At 34.5% G+C, this 21,944-nt stretch overlaps 1 protein-coding gene across 2 annotated transcripts in view; it reads left to right on the top strand.

The window, feature by feature from the left end:
• The window catches only part of MALRD1 (MAM and LDL receptor class A domain containing 1), a 263,083-nt gene that overhangs the window by 158,528 nt on the left and 82,611 nt on the right, over positions 1-21,944 (top strand). For both annotated transcript variants that reach the window (XM_066991641.1, XM_066991640.1), the window contains exons 29-31: positions 1,695-1,875; positions 13,555-13,683; positions 18,701-18,862. In XM_066991641.1, the coding sequence (XP_066847742.1) occupies positions 1,695-1,875; positions 13,555-13,683; positions 18,701-18,862 (472 nt within the window). The remainder of the gene's footprint in view (positions 1-1,694; positions 1,876-13,554; positions 13,684-18,700; positions 18,863-21,944) is intronic.

Raw genomic sequence — 21,944 nt, 5'->3', positions numbered from 1 at the left:
AGTATTCATTCTGGTTTCAATCCCCCTAACTTGACTATCAACCAACTGATAATATAGGCAGCTGGCACCCTATAGAACAAATGGAACTCTGATATGACAGCACATAAAAGTCAGGAGTTTCACTGTGAGAAATGCATTGTGAATATCATAACCAGTTGTCATATGTGGAATTAGTGGTGCAAAGTACCAACAATGTCCTATTATGTTATTTTCTCTTTGTGTGAGCTTTAAACCAATGAGACATCACTGAAGAAGCAATGCCTAAGATTGCCTCTGTACTTGTTTGTGATCAATCATCATGACTTACAAAGAGATGTTATTGCTGCTGGTGTAGTACCATTAGGTATACACCAATAGATTTGTTCAGCTGAATATTTATGGAGTAAAATTTTCACACAGTCACACACAGTTATGGAGATCATTTCTGGTGTTTTCTATTTAACAATTTAATGAATAAATATGTATATGCATTAAATAATTAAATATATTTATTAATGAAGATTTTCCAAAACACCAAAATGCCATCATCAAGCCGTACCTCAGTAACTATGCTATGGTAGGTTTGAGGACCTCCTTTCAAAAGATATCAATAATTCTGTGAATTCCCTGGTTCTGAAACAGCTAATATAATATCTTTGTGCATGCTTGTCTGCACTTTCTTATTCAGCATACAATATCAAAAGCACCCAGCTTCATTTTCTCATCATTAATATGCATAAGACAATCTTATTAACATAAATCTGATCTAACAGGTTCGCTATATAGAAAGAAATGTAAGTCTTTTACTTCCCTGGCTATTTTTTACTGTTGTAACTATTTTACTTAGATCTTGTTTCTTCATGTACTGCTTTCTTAGAGCCTTTGTTATGCATTACATTTACTTGTTTGCTGCATTGCACAATGTTTTTATTAACCCTAGATGGAGTACTAATGGGTTTTCGTTAAAAAAAAAAAAAAAAAAAGAGCAAAAAATGTCTGTTTTATAATTTGGATGATTAGACATACAGTCATAAAGAATTTAAATTGGGACATATAAAAAACTTTTGCAAATATTTATTGTCAGTGTCATCATCTATATGGATCATCTATTCACAGAAACTGAAACTGGTGCATCTGCATTCTAATACAGCTATTAAAAAATAATGCATGTTGTTTGCTGCTGACTTGCTAGTTAGGTGATATGGTTGAATATTTAAGGATTTTTTTAATATATTAACATATTTGAAAGTCAGAATGTTCTTATTTAACTTCAGATAAACTACACTAAACATGACTATTTGACATTTGTTAGTTGTTTCCCCTTGTACTACCTTTATCACAAATATTAAAGATTCTTCTTATCAGATACCCTAGTTTTAAAATGGAAAAGCAACTTTGCATTTAGTAATGTATTCTAAACACAAAGCATCTCAGTATTATATAAATTTAAATACTACTCTACCAAATGTTTTGGAGTTCAATCATACACACAGTAATTTTTGTATCAAGACTTGATCTATTATTGATGTTTGTGATTTCTATGGTAATCATCTCATTTTGCTATTTTTCCTAATATCCCAGCAAAACATATGTTTACCATTTCTTGATGAAAATGAAGGGGCGTGTTACAGACTTCTCTATATTTTTATACAAAAACTGGTACTTGATAATCCATGCTTATGTGTTTTACTGTATATATTTTATTCAAACTTCAGACTGATGTTGGAACCGTGAAAATATGGAGTGAATCAGGAAATCATGGTGATGAATGGAACAAAGTTGAGTTACACTTGGGGAAGCTGAGAAATTTTGAAGTTATCTTTGAAGGCATTCGTACCATAGACCTAGGAGGAGGAGCAGCAATAGATGACATAGAGTTCAACAACTGTACCACAGGTAAATTCAAGAGGGAGGTTTCTAGAGGGATGCCAGAAGGCCATGTAAGATGTTCTTGCTCAAGTATATAATGGTTTTACTGACTTTATCATAGTGTCTTTATCCATAAAATCAGTTATGAATACATTATTTTCCCTTTTATAACTCTATTAGTGTTCTATTCATACACTGTGTTGCATTAGTGCTACATTCTCACAGTAAATTACTGCAGATAAATCCAATAAAAGTCTGAATTTATGTTTCATTACTTGGTTTTGAGTAAGACCTTTCCTTCTGTTTAACTCATTGCTCAGTTATTGAGTATCTGGTTTTGTACATAATAGTTTCATATAAATTATGTCAGATTATATTAAGTGAAACCTGTGGCCTCCCCGTTTTATTGTAAAGACTCTTCCCATAAAAATGAGTTGAGACTACAGATGAACCACTGTCACTATTCCTTTTCTCAGTTCAGCTCAAATGTTAGGGCCATCAAAGTAAAACAAAACCTGTGACTCCATCACAAGGTATTCATCCTATTAAATGCATCTCTTTGTGGACATAGACAGAGACAGAGTTTTCCTTTAATCAATCAATAACTAAGAAAAGTAGAAAACTGAGTGAACTGTGGTTTCCATTAAGGAAGAATGTGGTCTCTGTCCCTGGTAGGAAACAGTGTGACAATAAAAGCAGATTGGTTGAGTAACAAAATCATTGATAAGACCACGTATCAATACTGTATGGATTTGGGGGAGGTTATTTAGGCTGAACTGAAACTCCTGCCATGATCTGGATGCCCATGTTCTGGCTAGAGCATGGAAAGTGCAGTTCTAGAGAGCATCTGTTTCTCTAGGGAGCCTGCTTTGGCAGAGGTTGGACCCGATGATCTCTTGAAGTCCCTTCCAACCCCTACAATTCTGTGATTCTGTAATTCTGTTATCTTTTTATCTAATTTCATCTGAAAAAAATGTAGTTTTTCCATTTGGTGTTTGTGGTGTAAAGCAAGACATGGAAAATGGATACAACTTGGGATCTACTTCAACATGAACTTAAATAAAATTATAAGGCTGATGTACCCTTAAAAGCTTTTTTAGACACATGAATGCTTGTGATTCCCTCATACTTTTTCAAAGTGCCACTTTGTTCCCATAGCTAGGCATGCAATAATTCTCCAAAGGACGTGAATAAATGGGTAAGGATGCCCTAAGAAGAGGTGGGAGATCATCATTCCCCTATAACTCTTGAATGAAAAAAGGACATTGATCTTTCTTGAAGTTTATTTCTGAATTATGCTCAGACATAGTATTTCATAAGGTAGGGTCTAGTTAAACTCCATTCCTGGGATTTTCTGTCCCATTTGGGGGCTAGAACAATTTAGACAATTCACAGTCATTTACATGAACATACTCATCAAATAAAAGTAGCAGGATTACTTCTTTAAGGAAGAAGATGACTCCCCATTAAGTTCATAAGGATGGTATCAACATATTTTGTAAAATGTAGAAATACTGCTGCTTACTTTTAACACCATGTATTTTATGATAATCCGAAAATAGTTGTTATAAGAATATTACTAGAAAAATTCCACAGAGTTGTCATTGTGCTTAAGAAAGTTGTTTGCATAGGGAGTTGGAAAGGTGTCATATGAAGGATCCTAAAGCTCTCAAAATGTTAAAATTGCTGAAATTTACACTGGTTTTAGTCTATGACACTGCAAGTCTGAATGTTAATAGTGTATTATATCCAGTACTGCATGAAAATACCTTGGCAGAGAACCAGTTCAGAAAGTAACTTGTGTTTGTTACAGTATAGCAACTATTTGTTTTATAGCATTATTTCAGCAAGAACCTCTGTTGGGAAAGCAGTTGCACCATTTGCACTGATGATTTTTACATACTTAAAGCTTTTGCATAGGAAAAGGCCTGTGTACTATTCAGAAAATTAATGTTTATGAAGATGGGTGATTCAAAGGAGGCCTTTCTCATGGAGTTTAAAATGCACAGTTGGAGTTCAAAATACAATCCAAATATCATTTTTTTAAAGATTGGTTTAGAAAAGTTAGTTGGAATCCCGAGATAATAATCTTTCATAGAATTGTCACTTGCATGGTGTATATGTTTGCATTTAAGACACTATCTTTATATGATAAAGAAATCACTCAGAACATCTTCAGTAGCATATACTATGCACAGCAGAGTTTTCATTAAAGTTAAGGTGCCTGTATCCTATTGGAATGTGTTTATGCTTATGCCTTTGCTCTTCAGCAGGATCAGAACCCTGTTATATACCTGCTTTTTAACGTCTGAAAAAAAAAAAAAAAAAGAGGGAGAAAACAAGTGCACATCTGAAAACAAAACAAAACAATCAATCAAACAAAAATAGCAACCGACCCCCCATTAGTTTTCTGTATCAACAGTGCAATTGGGGCTCAAATTAAAGTAAAGAGGTATTGTTGCATTGTTAGTGACTTTCACATCAGCTCCGTGTATGATATTTTTTGCCTTGTACTCCACAAGCTGAAATCTGTTTGCGTAATTTTCTCAAGATTTTCGGTATGCTGACCTTCCTGTTGGCACGATGACATGAAGGAGCCTGATCTCACCTTTTTCTTTTTTGTTGTTATTGATTCTTTACCTTTATAGAACAGACAAACAAAATACATTTTGCCAGATTCTTGAAAACAACATTTCCCGTCTGACCCAGGCCTGGGGCATTCAGGACAGAGAAAGCATGTCATGTCTAAATTGTTTTTGTTTTTGTTTTTCAGCACACAGTTCACATATTTATTGTGGTTGTTGTAACAAAGCTAAAAGACAGCAACCACAATCTTATTGTGGCCAAACCCAAGAAGAGTAGCATACAGACCAGAAGGGGTCAGGGGTTGACTTGATTTAAAGCACTTATTCATGTACCATGTTTGTAGCTGCAGAATTGCTGACCTAGCCACATGGCCAGGGTCCCATATGGGAACTGGAGGCCACATCTGTATTTTGCGCTGAGACTTTTTAGATTAAACTAAAATCTCATACAGTATTATAGATATTCTAGCCAAGGTAATTACATAAGCAGAGGAATAGACCATGCACAGAAAAACCTAAAATATAGTTGAAAATTAAAACTTGAATAACAGGTTTGAAATAAACAGCAAGGAATGGAAATAAGAAAGACTTAAATAGGGAAAAGCATGGGAAAACACTGAAAGTTTAGCTGCTTCCCAGTGGGCAAAGATTTCAGATCAGTTCTGAAGCTTTGGGATGTTTTGGGGTAGCCTTCTCCTCCACACAAACTGTCCTTTCAGAATCTGCTGAGTGATATTCCTGGTTCATGGTTTATAGTCAACACAACAAAATAATTGCCTCTTCACAGAAATAATGTACTTCATTGAAGAGAGCAAAGAAGGAAGAGGGGGACTGTATATGTAAGGCCATGTGAATATTAGAATTGTTTTTTGCAGTATAGTAATAATCAATATTTATAGCAGAGTTTAATAAATCCAAAGGCTTATTTTATTGTGCATGTGTTTGCTTTCAGCTTGCTTTCATACAGCATGTTATAGAAAGAAGCTGTACACATCATAAGGGAATCTGCATGGAGACAGGTTAGCTCTGCAGACTTCATAGAGTGTAGAATCATAAAATCATAGAATGGCTTAGGTTGGAAGGGACCTTAAATATCATCTAGTTTCAACCCCCTGCCATGGGCAGGAACACTTCCCACTACACCAGGTTGCTCTAAGCCCCATCCAGCCTGGCCTTGAGCACCTCCAGGAATGGGGCATCCGCAGCTTCCGTTCCACCCCACCCTCTGGGTAAAGAATTTATTCCTAATATCTAATCTAAATCTTCTCTTTTTTAACTTTAAAACAGTTTCCCCTTATCCTATCACTATCTGCCTGTGTAAGTCTCTCTCCATCCTTTTTATAAGCTCCCATTAAGTACTAAAAGGCCACAGTGAGGTCTACATGGAGCATTCTCTTCTTCAGGCTGAACGTCTCCAGCTCTCTCAGTCGTTCTTCGTAGGAGAGGTGCTCCAGCCTTCTGATCATCCTCATGGCCCTCCTCTGGACCACTCTAACAGATCCATATATTTCTTGTGCTGGGGGCCCCATATCTGGATGCAGTAGGTCCTCATGCAGTTGGGACCTCACAGGGGCAGAGCAGAGAGGGACAATCACCTCCCTCAACCTGCTGGCCATGCCTCTGTTGATGCAGCTCAGGATACTGTTGGCTTTCTGGGCAATAAGCATACACTTCTGACTCATGTAGGGGTTTTGGCCACCAGAACCCCCAAGTCCTTCTCTCAATGAGTTCTCTACCCAATCTGTCCGTGTGTCTGGGATTGCCCCAACCCAGGTGCAGCACCTTGAAACATAGACTTGTTGAACCTCATTAGGTTCACTTGGCTCCACTTCTCAAGCTTGTCCAGGTCACTTTGGATAGCATCCCTTCCTTCTCTTGTATCAACTGCACCATAACTTTAGACTTTGAATTTCAGTTATATAACTCTGTTTTACGTAGCTTATGGTATATGAGCATTTTCAACTGACAAAAGAAAATATTTTCACTTTATTTTCCTTTAAAAATTAATTAAAATCTTCTGTATCAGTAGAATACTAGAGAGAACTTTATTTTTTATGATTTGAGCTGCTGGGGCCCTATCCAGCAAGGCTCATTTCCCTCAGCTCTCACTGATCTCTACGGAAGTGAAGGTCAAGAAGCAACTGTAGATTTATTGGAAATGTGAGAGGCCTTGCAAATATTGTCAGAGATAGAAACAAAGATGGTTTAAATGAGTTGTATCAGTTGGTTTTTAAGGAGTAAGTTATGTTTTGATAACAAAAATAACATAAGTTCCAAGTCTGATATCTTTTTACTTTGAAGTTTTTATAGAAAGGATGTGAGATGTAAGAGTGGAGTCATGTGTCAGACAGAGAAAGACTGTTCTTAATATTAATTTATCAATTTCTTAATTAATTAAGATTGAAATATTTTATCTTGTGTATTTTCACCTTCTTGTACAAGTTTTTACAGCTTTAGTGCCAGAATATCCTATGCGATCTGAATGGTATTTAGAGTGATCATCTTGTATACTTTCTAATAATTGACTTTGAACATGTATGAAGTTATTTGCAGGCTAAAAGAAAAAAAAAAAGGAAAAAAAAAAGAAAAGAACAAAAACTTTAATTTTGCTTTAATAAGAAGGTAATATACCTTTGTGTTTCACAGAATAATCTTCACTGATAATTTTGCTTTTAAGATTTCTGATACCTGTGCCATGATAACATATAAAAATCCCATCAGAAATAAGCTGTAGTCTGATACTATTCCTGGTAACCTTAAGGAGCACTTTAAGCATTACTGATTTGCTCTTCGGCTTGTTGTCTTGTAATAGTGAATCAAATGTGCAACTCGTCAGACATTCTGTTGCTGTTAGCCTGGATTTTGTACACCCGTAATTCTAAAGAAAAGGGTACTCCAGATACAGAAAACACAGAATACAAACACGAACATACTCCTTATTTTGGCATCACAGGGCATCACCTGAAAAATAAACGAGGAGAAATATATGAAAATGTGGGGAAAAAAAAAAAACACCTCTGAATTCAGATTAAACAGAGATTTCTAAAATATTTGGTTACTGCATTGATTTATATATTTTCCTCATTATCTAACAATTCAGTGTAATAAAATTCCAAGAAAAAAAAAAAAGCCATTACAGATCCAATGATCTCAGGATCAGACTTCACAAGTTTTTCTTCCCTTGTTTAAACAAAACACGGTAGACATTGTCATAATTAGCATTAAAATATATATCCATTTTTTAACAAGAAAACAAAACCAAAATGTCATCATACTCCTATTAATAAGAGATTGATTTAACAAGTTGAGCTGAAAAGAAATTTTATTTAAAACATAGCAAAGCTTCCTTTGCCTGGTGGTAAACTTTCTTTCCCTTTCCTCTTGCATATTTGTATTCTGCCTCACCTTCTGTTTATAGCAGACACCACAGGTGAAGGTATAGCAATCCTTCGAACAACTTTACTTCCATGCTCCCATAAATAAGAAGCTTTGAAAGTCTCAGCGGAGAAATCCTTTCTCATTAGGATTCCATCCAAGCTTTGCAGATCAGAGAGAAAACAACTGAAACTTCCTAGTGTTTGGATGCATAGGCCAACCTTTTTGCTTAGAATAAGCCAGCGTTTTCTTTGAATGCTTAACTATGTATCATGCAAGGCATTACATTTAGTGAAGATTTTAGGTCCAGACACTTAAGAAAAGTTCAAACTTTTATAACAGAAATATTCAGTACAAACCTGGCCCTGAAGTGAGGGGAAAGGGAATTCTTGCAGGGAAAACTGCTGGAGAAAACTCAGTCACTCAAGATACATATTTGTATTCAGATAGAATGTATGTCCACTTACCTGATTTTATTTTTTTTTTAATCATTCTCTTTTTTCCATTTTTTTTTCCTCCTGAGAATATTATTTTTTGCTTTTATATATATATTTTTATATATATATATATGTATATATAACCACATAATTGTCAGGATATTCTGATGAGGGACACCATTATTGTATCATCTGGCTAAAACTTCTTGGTAAACCTGGTGATATTTATGGTAAAATTCTTATTTGATAGACTAATGTTTGGCTTTTACTTTAGAAGGCAATTGTTCTTTCAGTTCATGGTGGGCTGTCAATTTACAAAAATCCTGCTATTTGCTGGTATCCATTGAATCTGTTTTGTTGTATGGGAAGAAGGTTAACTTTGAGAAGTGTAGTAATTTTTGCTAGCTTTAACTTAGTTTGTGTTACCTTAACATGTGTTAACATGAATGTGTTTTATCCTTTTTGACTACAAATGGTACTGAACTCAGATATTGCTGTACTCAGCAGAGAATACAGATGACACAAATGTTTGGTTCCATCATAGCTCTCCATGCAGTATGACACCGAAGAAGAATTTCATATCTCATGATGGCTCTGCAAGAGCAAGGAATGAAGTGCATCCTTGTTGCAAATAATGTGATTTGCACCTGTGTGCTGTACTCCATTGGACTAACAACAACCCGTGTGGACCGCACTGGAACAAGCCGATATATTAAACAAACAAACAAACAACCTCCATAATATTCACATGAGATGTTTCTAAGGAATCTGTGATAAGGGTTGGGAGGAGTGCTGTTACTGAGTGGCAAGATTCTTTTATACCACAATGGAAATGGCATAGTGACAGTAATTTTGTAGGTTAAATATTGTTGAAAAGGTCTGAAAGTAATCTATTCAGATGAACTTTTTGAGATATAATCTAGTTCTCTGCACTGGAATCAGGATGTCAGTGATGCAGGGAGAGGGGAAATGATCAGGAGGCAGAGACCACATGTCAAATGTTTTCAGTAGATAATATACTCTGTGATTGAACTTGTTCATAATTATTGGGAAGTAGAATTTTCTGCAAAAGAATCACTTGATTTTTTGGCATCCCCTCTTCTCTCTGTTACCACTTGTAGGCATCTAAAGGGTAAAGCCTGGAAAACCAGAACATTACTCATTCCTCAGTTCTCAGTGCTTCTCCTTAATGTCTTATTTAGAATTTAGCAAAATATTGCCCCTTTCTACATCAGTGTACTATAAGCATGAGCTCCTTATCTTGCTGTTACAGCCTACACAGAGTCTCTCATTCTTAAATAAATATAAAATATTCTGACCTTGTCTGACATGTGTATCAGTGCAAGAAGTTGAAGAGATTTTTTTAAAAATCTTTTCTATTGGTTGAACCAGAGCCAGTTGTACATTTCCAGAACTATGGATTCAGTGTTTATTCTTCCAGTTTATTTTGTTTCCTTAGTCGGCAAACTCCAACTTGCCTTGAGCATCTTAGGAAGCCCATTGGCAGACTTTCATATCTACAGGTGAAATTCTGTCCTAAGAGTAAATATAATTTGTTAGATCTGCTGTTTATTTCAGAAACAATGATTTCAGATTAAATCTGGCCTTTTCAGTGACACATACTGTGAGTAGAATTCCCTACAGTTTTTGAATTACAAAAGAACTTTATTCGAAATGATATCTAGCTTGCATCAGTATAAACTTTTCAACTAGCTTTCCCTGCAAAAGGTTGCCAAGGTCATTCATAGACAGAAACATTATTGATGAGTATGTTAATGGTGTTGTAATGTTATATAAAAAGTCATGTAGAAAATGGTACTAAACAGTTGAGGTAAGCAAATGACAAGCTTGATGCAAATTGTGTTTCATAAATTCTGAACTTCACAGTACTGAATATAGTTGAGTTGAGCTGCAGATCTAATGAAGCCTTCTAGGAGCTTGTTATTCATACATTATAATTTAAGCAGAGTGAAACTTGGAGAGAAATATTTGAGTAATATTTTCAACAGCACTTTTTAACTTTTTTTTTTTTTAAGTTTGATTGTTCCAGGTATTTTGAAAGAGGAGAGAGAAATTATATAAATACTCTCACTGTTCAGCACAATTTAAACAACAAATAATAAAAAGTGGTGAATTTTCAGCTGTCATTTTAAAACATTTCTACTGAGATAGAATTTCTAAAAAAAAAAAAAGAATAATTTAAAAGTATTATTTACCTTGAATATACGTTACATTACATTCATACGTTTCATTTCTTACTGTTGACATGGTGTCATTGTATTGTTAAGTGAGGGTATGTATTCCTCTTGGAGAGAGCAGAGAAAATGAGATTCCTGGTGAGCATCAATTCAGCGTACTTGTGTTTGAGTTATACATTGCTTCTCAAAACAGCTCAACTTCTTGTTCTCTGTGGTCTTAGCCAATAATTAACTCGAGATTTACCCTTTACCTTTCACAATCACATAGCACTGGTCAACATAACCACTGACAATGTATGTAAATCTTAAGTGTTGTAATACGAAAGAGCTGTGGTTTTTTTGTCTGTTTGTTTGTTTCCCATGATTATTTTTTTTTTCGATGTGATTGGTATCACAGGAATATTTTATCTTATACAACTTTGTAAAAAAAAGGTCTTGCATTTATAGTCCTCTAGTAGCAAACATAAAGGAAACAAGACCATTTTCGAGAATTCTTGATCTTTTCCTAGTAATTGAAACAAAGTGTCTAGATTCATATTCATGTATTTATTGGCTGTCTTCAAATGAATCTCATCATTCTTATACATTATGGGAGTACTATATGAACTATTCTTTCATAAATAACTTATAGACTGGAGACGGAGAAATGTAAATATATAGCTGGTGATGAATCCAGATTAGAGTTTTTGGTATGCACACATTTGTTCAAGCCTATCTTGCTTGTCTTATGTATATATACAAACACACATATTCTTAGGAGGGAAATTCTTATCTTTGCTGGTACTCTGGCTGTACAAAACAAGATATTTAAAAATGTGAGTGTATGTAAATGTATGTTCCTGCAGCAACCATCAGCAACATACTTCTTTTGCAGGATTTAGTGATCAACAAGCCAAGTCAATTCTGTTGGTCTCTTAAAAGCTACTTAGAAGATTATATGACTTTTGCTGTATCAATCCAAATTGTACTTAATTGAAAAGTGATATCCTGTGTACGCTTTTTTGTTTTTCAAGTCCTGTCATTTCATTTGGCTTAGGGATTTGCATAACATGAAGTCAGTAGTTCCTATTTTACCTAAAATATGTCCTGTGATAGTTTCTTGTGGTGTCCCAGTTTTCAGGAAATGCTGCCATTCCAAGAGGGAAACAAATAAAAGGAGAATGATAAATGATTACCATATTGCTATGCCGTAATAACACTTTTAATCTTTTAATTTATGAGAATCTCAGAGTATTCACTGTAAGGGTAAATACGTTGGTCTACCAAATTATGCGTGGCAAATTTGATCTAGGAGAAGATCAACAGTTTAACTGCTCAACTGATTCTTCTTAATCTAGTTGTTTCTCTACCTCTACTGCTCAGTTGTAAGCTAAGAGAAGTCCTCTATCTTTTTTAATCATTTTTTGATTTTATATTCTTTATTATTTTGGTTTGTGGTTTCATTATTTTAAATATTCTCCTTTTGTGGGAAAGGAATGGAAGAATATCTGTTTCTAAGAGAAGGTATTTTTTGACCAAGTTAAGAAAAAATTCTGGACAAATTTTCATTGTATTAATAGAACCTTTTGTACCTATTGTTTTCTTATCTAGTTTGTGTTGTTGTTGTTGTTTAGTTTTGTTTTGCTTTCATTTCTTTCTTTCCTTTTTTTTTCTTTTTTTCTTTTTTTCTGTCATCATGTCTTTTCTCAGGATAATTTCACTACTAGTGTTATTTGCATGTTAGAAACATGAAAATTAAAATTAGACCTTCATGATCTTTTGATTTGCTGCCTATCTGCATAGTCTTCAAATCCCACAAACTTGTGGACTTGATAATTATAAGAGAAGGGAGAAAAAGCATAGTGAAGAATGAAAGTACCTCACTCATGAAATGTGCAAGAGTTCTGGAAATGAATAGATATTTCAATAATAGGAATAGAATAATAGAATTTGGAAATTCTGTTCTCATTTAAAAAACAACAACAACAAAATGCCTTCCATTGCTCTGAGCAATTTCTGTTATCACTTATGCTAGGACTGTAAACCAGCATTCTGCATCTGCATGGATGTTTTTTATTATGTAAAATTCTTTGTATAACGGAGCAAATAATGTATTGTTCAGTTTACTGCCTATGTCAAAGATCAAGAAAAAGGGCAGGTAAAAAAAAATGGGGGGGTTGTTCTTTTTCATTAATGCAACATTAAATGCAAGTTTATTTTTAGTCATTGGTTTTCTTAAAATCTTTATTTTGCTTTTAGATATCTCAGATATCTCAGCTCTGTTTAAACTTTTCATAGCATATTCAGAAATAAACTTAGTACTTACCAAAAAAATTTTACCTCCTGTAATTTCTCTCATTTCTATTGTGTGACAAATCCATGTTTTGATATCAGATATTTCACTGTTTTCCACCTTTGACATTTTCTTATGTGGAACCAGCTCATTCCTTTCCTTTCCATGGCTCACTGATGCATTTTATTGTTGTAGCTTCCCAAAAATAGCTGCAGAATAACACAGTCAGAAAGGTAGAACTAATGAAAAATGCTATTTTTTTTCTTAATTCCTCGGCATGGTAATAACATATCTATGTCATATGCGATGAAATAAGATGTGAAAATTGTTGCATCCCAATAGTTCTACCTTTAAATATTTTCTGTTGTTAAGCAATTTAAGTCACACCGCCGAAGTTTCTCTACACTCTTCAAAAAAAAAAAAAAAAAGGTTTTAGAAGTGTATGCATCACGCAAATATTGTACAGTATTGAATTTTCCCCATTTAAAATGGTCTTATTTTCCATGTGATGTCCTATAATTATGACTAGTATAAAGACTTCAGCTTGTCTACCTTTTAACAGCTCATAGATCCTATTTTATGGAATGTACACAACAAATAAAGCAGGGAAACAGTCATGCTTATGCTAATCTGGATTTCCTTCCAGGCAAAACACCCTGCCCTGCTAGGCCAATGCAGTAGTCTAGGCAAAGATAATGCAGCATTAAAAGAGTGTGACCAAATAACATCTGTTGGAAGTAGTAAATCACTGAAGTCATGGTGTATAATGGCTAAACAAATAAAAAAGAGCATTCTTTGATTTAATTGTAATTTTGATTTTAATGTCCTGTTGTTTTCAGCTGGAGAGGATCCCAAGGAATGCCCTGCCCTCACCGATTTTTTGTGTTGGAATAAGGATTGCATAGAATCTCATTTTGTCTGTGACTATAAACCAGACTGTGAAGACCTATCGGATGAAGCTGACTGCAGTAAGTATCTGTGTGTTAATGTAATCTCCAGTTAAAATTATAACTTTAAATTCTGTAGCATAGCTCAGGTGGATTCATGCATCTGCTCAGAAGATAATTACAAGCTGGTTGCCTGTTCCCCCAGCACAGAAGGTCTGACATTTTAAGATCCTCAGAGGTGTTTACTGCACAAAAATATTTGTGTGATTTGGGCACAAAAATGTAACCTAGTCATTACAAAGATTATATAGAAGAAAAAAATGAACACTTTTATTTAAGGAATAAAACCCATAGATTACAATCCAAATTTACTCTGAAAAGATACATAAACTTATTTATTTAATTGAAAGCATTTTAGGCTGTCAATGTTGAATGAAAAAAAAAAAAGCTAAATAAGCAAATTAATGTACAAGAGCATTTAGGTGTGATTCTGTTATTAAAAAAGTGATTATGCATAAACAAGCCCATCTTTCAGATTAATCCTGTTTTTGCAATCTGAGTCATGTTGCTAAGACATATTCATTGTTCTTTGTTCTTGCTGCTACTGCAGAGCTATGACAGTGTATTCTTCCTATTACATTATTCAGAACAGTTGGATAAAATCCAGTCTGTTTATATTTTTGCAATCCTGGTGAAGACAGACAAAATTTGCCTGCAGGAATTCTTTACTAATGCTATCTGAGATGGAAGGACACAGCTCAATTTTAAAAATCCGGATCAAATTAACAGTCTTTCCAATTCAGATTTGAAATTGAAAAGCAGTAAAACGTTGTACTGTTTTCTTCCTCCAGTTCTTTTTTTATTGACAGTAATTTTCCAGACCAGATATTTGGAGCAGGAAGTCTAAACAGTCCATATATGTAATTCAGTAATAAATCTAATTCTTAATCTTCAAACTGCAGGACCAAATTCTGCCATATTGTACATATGGTTAAAAGCAATCTTGATAGACAGAGAAAATAACTGAATCACATACATCAATGTTCATACTGCGTTGAAGCCCAAATACTCCATTGAAATTCACCAACACTTGGCAGTCCCTTGAAAATCAAAGGTGTTTCCTCTCACATATTTTTACTAAACGCTTTGACTGAACAGGGTACAGAAATAATGACCCATTACCTGGTCATGTAAATTACATTGTTTTAGACAGACAAAAGATTTTAGTACACATGAAAATGTCACTACATGACATTTAACTTGGACTTTCTCCCTCTTTATTGTTTTTGTAAAAGTAAATGGCAGTTCTGAAGTACATATGCTGATGCTGGTGTCTCTGTTTCTGGTTTTGCTTCTACTGCAGTGCTTTGCATTCCAGTGATTTTTTGTGAACCATGTTGATGGAAATGAAAAGTTGAATGATAACTTTCAAAGGGTATCTTTTTCAACTAGACAAATTTTAAACAGATATTCCATATTTCCTGTATGTAGTATGCATATTTTTTTCAGTAATTAAACAAAGTAAGTATAGCAAAATACACTGTAAACTCATCCTTTTAACATTTTACAGACCTTACAGAGACCCAGTAAATCGGAATTGCTGTCCAAAGTAAATAGCTCAATAATGATCAGAAAACTATCAAGGAACTTGATTTATTCTGTAAATATTGTTACAAGATATAGTAGCTTCCTTAGAAAGGCTTGCCTGTGTTGTCTGGAGGGGCTGTAATGGCATCAACTTTCTTTCCTTATTCAGATAATAGATGGTGATATTTCAGGCCATAATTTTTAATGAATCACAGTAAAGCAACCTAGTGTGCAATAGTGCAGAAAGCTTTTTCCAAGGGAAACAAACAAACAAACAAACAAACTGATATTCACTTTAAATAAATAGAGTGAAATATCCTTTCATTGTACATGGAAAAGCTCTAATTACATAAAAACATTTTCATCTCTCTTTGGTCCAGATGTTGGTGCAGAAGTGACAAAATAGCATGGTAAAATAAGAGACAGATGCTGTAGTCTCATGTACAGGGTACCCAGATAAGTCTCAAGTATAATATTACACTACCTGATATATATTAGTTTGAACAAATGAAGTAATAATGCAAAAAAAAAAAATGAACATTTGAAAACATTTGAAAATAAAAAACAAATGAACATTTGGATAAATGCACATTTTTTCCCAAGCATATAGACCAAAATAAACGTTATTAGGCAAATATATGTATATATATTTTATCCTATATTTTTATGCTATTTTTCTTTAGCCCATAGTTACCTGCTATCAGGTCTGAAAACTCTGACCACAGTACATTTATAGTTATGAAGTAGGTTCACCCAAGCAGGATTTACCTAAAAAGCACAATTATTTTACATAACATAAATACATAAAACATAAATATTTTACATAACAGAAATAGTTGTCTAACTATTTCCATCTGGAAATAGAAACCTAATTTTTTAAGGAAAAGTTTTTTAAGGAAAAATTTTTTAACTGTTTAATCACAGAAGAGTGAATACCCACAGAGAAAGCCCTTCATGGTCAAACCTGCCCCATTGCAAGTTGTTATGGCCTAATTTGCCTACAATTTTCCCTTTTTTCAGAGTTCAAAGTCCAGGCTTATTTCACTTTCTACTATTACTTAATACCAGTGTAATTCCAAAGAAACCAATGGGTGATAATCTACTCAAGAGCAATTCCCTTGTGCAGGATTTACAACAGAATCTGGATAAACTGAATTGTATCCGCATAGCCTGGTGAAGTCTTTTCTAAAAAAAAAAATAAACTCACAGAAATTACTCTATGCTTCATTCAATTCATTCAGGCAATCTTGCAAAATTTTCATTCTCTTTCAATAACCCATTGGAAGTACTGAGGTGAAAAAAGCACACATGAAAGCAGTTTCAATTTTAATGAACTGCACTCAGTTATACACACAGATTTGATTAGTAGCAAACCTCACTGTTGATGAACCAACTAGAGGAGTGCTTGAATTATTGAAATAAAAGCAATTTTTCAGATAAATGGAACAATTGTCTTCTGAAGGCTTCTAAGTAGGTTCTGTTTACCCTGAAAATAAAAAGTATCCAGCAGGTACATATACGTCAGGTGATTCCATCAAACCTGTAAATACTGCTTATAAATATTTATGATAATTACTTTCTGAATGTACTGTTAAAATATTAGGGTAAAATTCCTGAGGACAGATAACCTATTATGAATAGTATAAATTTCATATATAAATTCATTTGGACTTTGATCTTGTTAGAACTGTACAAGAAAATTGTACTTGCTGTTGAGATTAATGGATTCCCTTCTTTGCCCTGCCATGCTTCACTGAGTTTCCATGAAGTTTGTAATGCAGTGTCAGTGTGAACACTCAGTGTATTTGTGTATTCCTTTCACAATTTCCAAAGACCATGCTGCAAATAGCACTAACTGAATGGCTGAGGTTGGAAAGCACCTCTGCAGATCTAGTCCAACCTCCTATTCAAAACAGGATCCACTAAAACAGGTTGCCCATGGCTGTGATTGGTTTAAAATATCTCCAAGAATGGAGACTCTGCAACTTCTCTGGACAACATGGGCAAGTGTTTGGCCAGCACAACAGTAAAATAAAGTAAAATAAAATAGTATAATTTTTTATCCTTCAATGGAAGTTCCTATATTTAAATTTATGCCCATTGCCTCTTGTCCTGATGTGAGGCACCACTGAGAAGAGCCTGGATTTGTCTTCTTTAAACCCTCAAAGCAATTATTTATGCCCACCAATACACACTATGCCTGTTCTTTTCTGGGCTGAAAAGTCCCAGCTCTCTCAGCCTCTCCTTATGATAAATGCTTGTCTCTTGTAATAAAGTAGGAGTACAGTACATTACAAAACAGTACAGATCTTTTTTCTAGCATTCCGTGAGATATAGGTTCAATAAAGGTTATTCTTCTTTTAAGATATTTGTCCTAGACATTTAACTATGGTGAGAAAGATTTACAGAAAAGCAAGACCAAAAGCTTTACAGTCTGTGTACATGCAGATCTTGTTCATACAATACAAGTTGATGATAGTGATAAGATATAAAAGTTCTAAAAGTTAATTGTCTACAATTTACATGTATTTTTTTCTATCTATATCTTTTATACCTAGACAATGATACATAAATAACTGTATTTTAATGTTGCAGAATACTTCTAAATCAAGAAATAAACTCTAATTCCTCACATCCATTTGAGGTTCTGAAATAGTCACAGTCAGACCTGCTTCTCAAATGCATGACTGACCATGATGTTTAATAGTTTGGAATCTTTCCCCAGAGTCCTTTTACAGAGGAAGTCTTTGCTTTCACTCAGCAATCATGTAGCTGCCTCTGCTCAAATTCTAACCTGAAAAAACAGAAAAATTTGCTCTTGGAAAATTCAGGTCTTTGGTATGGTAATCAAGGAACAATTATACCTAAGGAAAAGGCCTTTAAAAGCAAAAGCAGTGTTTCTGATAGAGATTAATCTCTTCCACAACATTTGTACAATTTTGTTGACTAATTACTTTTCCAAAGTCATTTGAAATAATCAGAGACAAATCTAAAAACAGAAAGTCTAACAAAAATATCCTGAATTCATTCCAGTGCCCTAATCACTAGGACTTCTCTCTCATCTTAAAGTTACCTTCATACCTAACACTCACAGGGGTGATTCAATATATGTTAAGGAAAAACACCACTGGGGAAGTGGAGTCCATTTTTACTAGGTAATTTTCTAGAAATCATTCTGTCCATTCACCTTGAATAAAAGCTAAAATTGGTGAAGTTATAGCTTTGTCCTCAAGACTCACATGGCCATATGTCTGCAATAACCTTTAAGGCTGTTTACACCTGTTCAGAAAGCAAAGGATGGTGTTTTTTGTGTGTGTGTGTCTGGGGAGGGGTAGGTTATTTTGTTTGTTTCTCACTCACTACCATATATTATTTATGTCAGTACATGGGAGTTCAAGGAATCATAGTATTAGCCAAATAGAATCCTCTCCATCACCATGTACAATAAGTTCATTACAGTCTTGTAGATATAAGAACTGAGATGATAATTTACTTCCTGTTATATTTTCAGGTTACTACACAAGTATTCCTGGAAGCTGTAACTTTGAAACACAAGATCAAGAATGGACCACTGTATGTGGATTAATACAAGACTCTATGGATGATTTTGACTGGAATGTTAGCAAAGGTGGTGTCTCTGGACAAACGGGTCCTGATACTGACCATACACCAGGTATTGCCATGTGTCCTACATCACCGTGGAGAAAATGAAATATTCACTGAATTCCAAAAAAAAACCACTGTCCCATAAATTAGCATCAATTAGTAAACAGTCAGCTGCACATAAGCCAACAGTGTGCCCATGTGGTCAGGAAGGCCAATGATATCCTGGCCTGCATCAGAAATAGCGTGGCCAGTAGGACTAGGGAAGAGATTGTCCCTTTGTACGTGGAGTGCACCTCAAATATTGTGTTCAGTTTTGGGCCCCTCACTGCAAAAAAGGATGTTGGGTTTCTATAGAATGTGTTGAGAAGAGCAATGAAGTTGGTGAAGGGACTAGAAAACAAGATTTATGAGGATTAACTGAGGGAACTGGGGTTGTTTAGTCTGGAGAAAAGCAAGTTGACCTCATCACTCTCTACAGCTACCTGAAAGGAAGTTGCAGTGAGGAGGGTGTCCATCTCTTTTCTCAGGTGGCAAATGACAGATTGCAATAAAATGTTCTCAGGTTGCACTAACTGAGGCTTAGGTTAGGTATTAGGAACAATTTCTTCATGGAAAGGGAGGTGAAGCATTAGGACAGGCTGCTAAGAGAAGTGTTGAAGTCCCCATGCGTGGAGGTATTTAAGACATGGGTGGGCATTGCACTAAGGACATAATTTGGTGATGGTACTTGATAGGTCAGGCTGATGGTTGGACTTGATGTTCTTGAAGGTCTTTTCTAACCTAAACATTTCTATGATTCCATGAAATCTAAATGTGATCAGTTGAGCTTACTGTAATGCAGACAAATAATAGTGAAAAATTAGCACAGTTCACGAAGTTTATAGCAATATTTAAAGTTCCAATGAGTGTTTAAAACACACCCTTTTATATTAAAATTACAACTGAGGATACATAAAAAAGACACGACAAAAATATTAAATGTTTTAACAAACTGAATCTTGTCATTTATACTATCTGATAACTTCTAGTTCCATCTGAACACAGATTTAAAAAAAAAAACACACACACACAAAAAAAAACCCTCCTTGCATAGTGGCCTGTTGCCCACATTTTTAATTGTGGTTTCAGCAGCACTGTAATTTTAAAGATCGCTGTTTTCAAAATGGTCATGATTGTATCATTCTTAATACTCCACATTAGCTTGATGCATTCATTTAGTCATTTCCAAAACAATGAGCTACTAAATACGATATAAAATATCTAATTAATCATCCCATCTGGGAGATAACAGAACTCTTTCTAAAACAGTACAGCATACTTCTGCAAATGCAGTTGTTGTTGATAAGTCTGCAATGAGATTTATAATTAAGGGTCTACTTGAAAAAATGAAAAAAAGAAATACAGATATGAAAATTTTAATACCATAAAAGAGGATATATTTGTCAGTAATCATGCGTTACTAAGTTACTGTAAAAATAGTAGTCCAGTCATCCATTTCTTTTTAGTCACCTAAGCAGGAAGTATAGATTTTGTATTGAATAGTACCTTGATGAGACCATCCAGTGACCCTGACTGTGCTGTAGTCGATCTCTGGAAAAGTTTGTGGCATTGTAGGCTTTCTTTCAGGCATCTTCAACAAGGTGCCAGTTTTCTGTTTCCAATATCAGCTTGCACCCTGGACATCCTGCAAACCTTTAGCTAACTCATCTTCAAAAAATAGATTTTCTGAGAACCCAGATTAGTCTATTGTTTTATTTCCTTCTCCTGATCATCAGCTCTGTATTTTTCTCACCTATCACTAGTATTTTTTTCACCCCTCAAAGAAGCTACTGGATTCATATGAAATCTGTATATGAAACCTTGTGTGTTAGATCCTGATACTCATGATGCTCTATTTGTCAATAGTTTTAAAAATCTACTTTTCCTGGAGTGTCAAACACTTAAGGAGCAGCTGATGAGCAGTGTGTGTGGATGCATGTGAAATGCTTAAGGTTCATAAGTAAGGTCTTAACTTTTCTCCCTGATATTGGCTTGCCTTAATCTTAATCTTAATGTAAGAAATCTTAATGTAGAAACATTTCCTCTATTAACATGTTCCTACAAGATGATACAGCCAGACTACTAACAGAATGACTACTGATTATCAGCACAACAAAATGTACTAATGGGCTGTTACAGTTATCTGTGTTATGTAGACAGCAAACTATAATTATATATCAAATATATATATAATTATATTATATTATATTACATTCTGTATTTATTGTAAAGCTGAATGGAAATTTAATTTTCATCATAAAGGTACCAATCACTATTTGAGAAGTGCTTAATTTTCCTTTCCATAAATTTTATTTGTTAGGAATCTTATCCAGTTCTAATTTTCATTTTATTAGCAAAGAATAGTTCAGATTCACTGTACAGGTGTCACAATCTTTACTGTTTTAATCTTGAATTTGTATCCTGCATGATCTCCAGGTGGATTTTTATTTTTTTTTTTGGTGTTTTGCATTTCCAAACTCAACAGAGACATCTTATAAGCACATGGCTGTAACCATTTCTGTCCTACTCATTTATCTTTCCTTTTTGTTTGGCAGACCCTGCACCTGCTGCAGGAACTGCTCACCTGATCACGAGGGAACTGTTTTACTGCTATACATCACAATTTGTCATTTTATAGGAAGCAGATATCCATACTAGTCTGTGTTGCTGTTGGCTATAATTGTGGAAGTCCATTCCTCTTGGAAAGGGACAGAACAGACAGGGTAGATGTAGAAACTAATTCAGCTGTCCCAGGCAAGCTGTTCCTTGTGAATCAGTAGTCTGACTTGCTTTCTTGCTCTTCCTTTGATGCAGTGTGATGATAAAACAACCTCTAGCCCTTGGCTCTTCAAGGAGATTTTGTGTGTTTTTCTATTTCAGTTCCTCTTACTTAATTGATTCTTCTTTGCATCTTTGAAATTACCCAGCAATTGTAAGAAAAATAAAGTTAATAAAAAGAAAGGAAAAAGTAAAATGGAATTACAGCAAATGTGTTTACAAAATTGCCTGGATTTGTAATTTACTTGTAAATTAAGTGGGCAAGAAATATTCACATTAGCTATAATGAAAAAGAATCACTTGTTAGAATTGCCAGCAGTCTAGATACTGAC

This window comes from Anser cygnoides, chromosome 2, assembly GCF_040182565.1.
Source record: "Anser cygnoides isolate HZ-2024a breed goose chromosome 2, Taihu_goose_T2T_genome, whole genome shotgun sequence".
Taxonomy (NCBI): domain Eukaryota; kingdom Metazoa; phylum Chordata; class Aves; order Anseriformes; family Anatidae; genus Anser; species Anser cygnoides.
The sequence above is the reverse complement of the archived record's forward strand: the minus strand, read 5'-3'. Positions and strand labels throughout refer to the sequence as shown.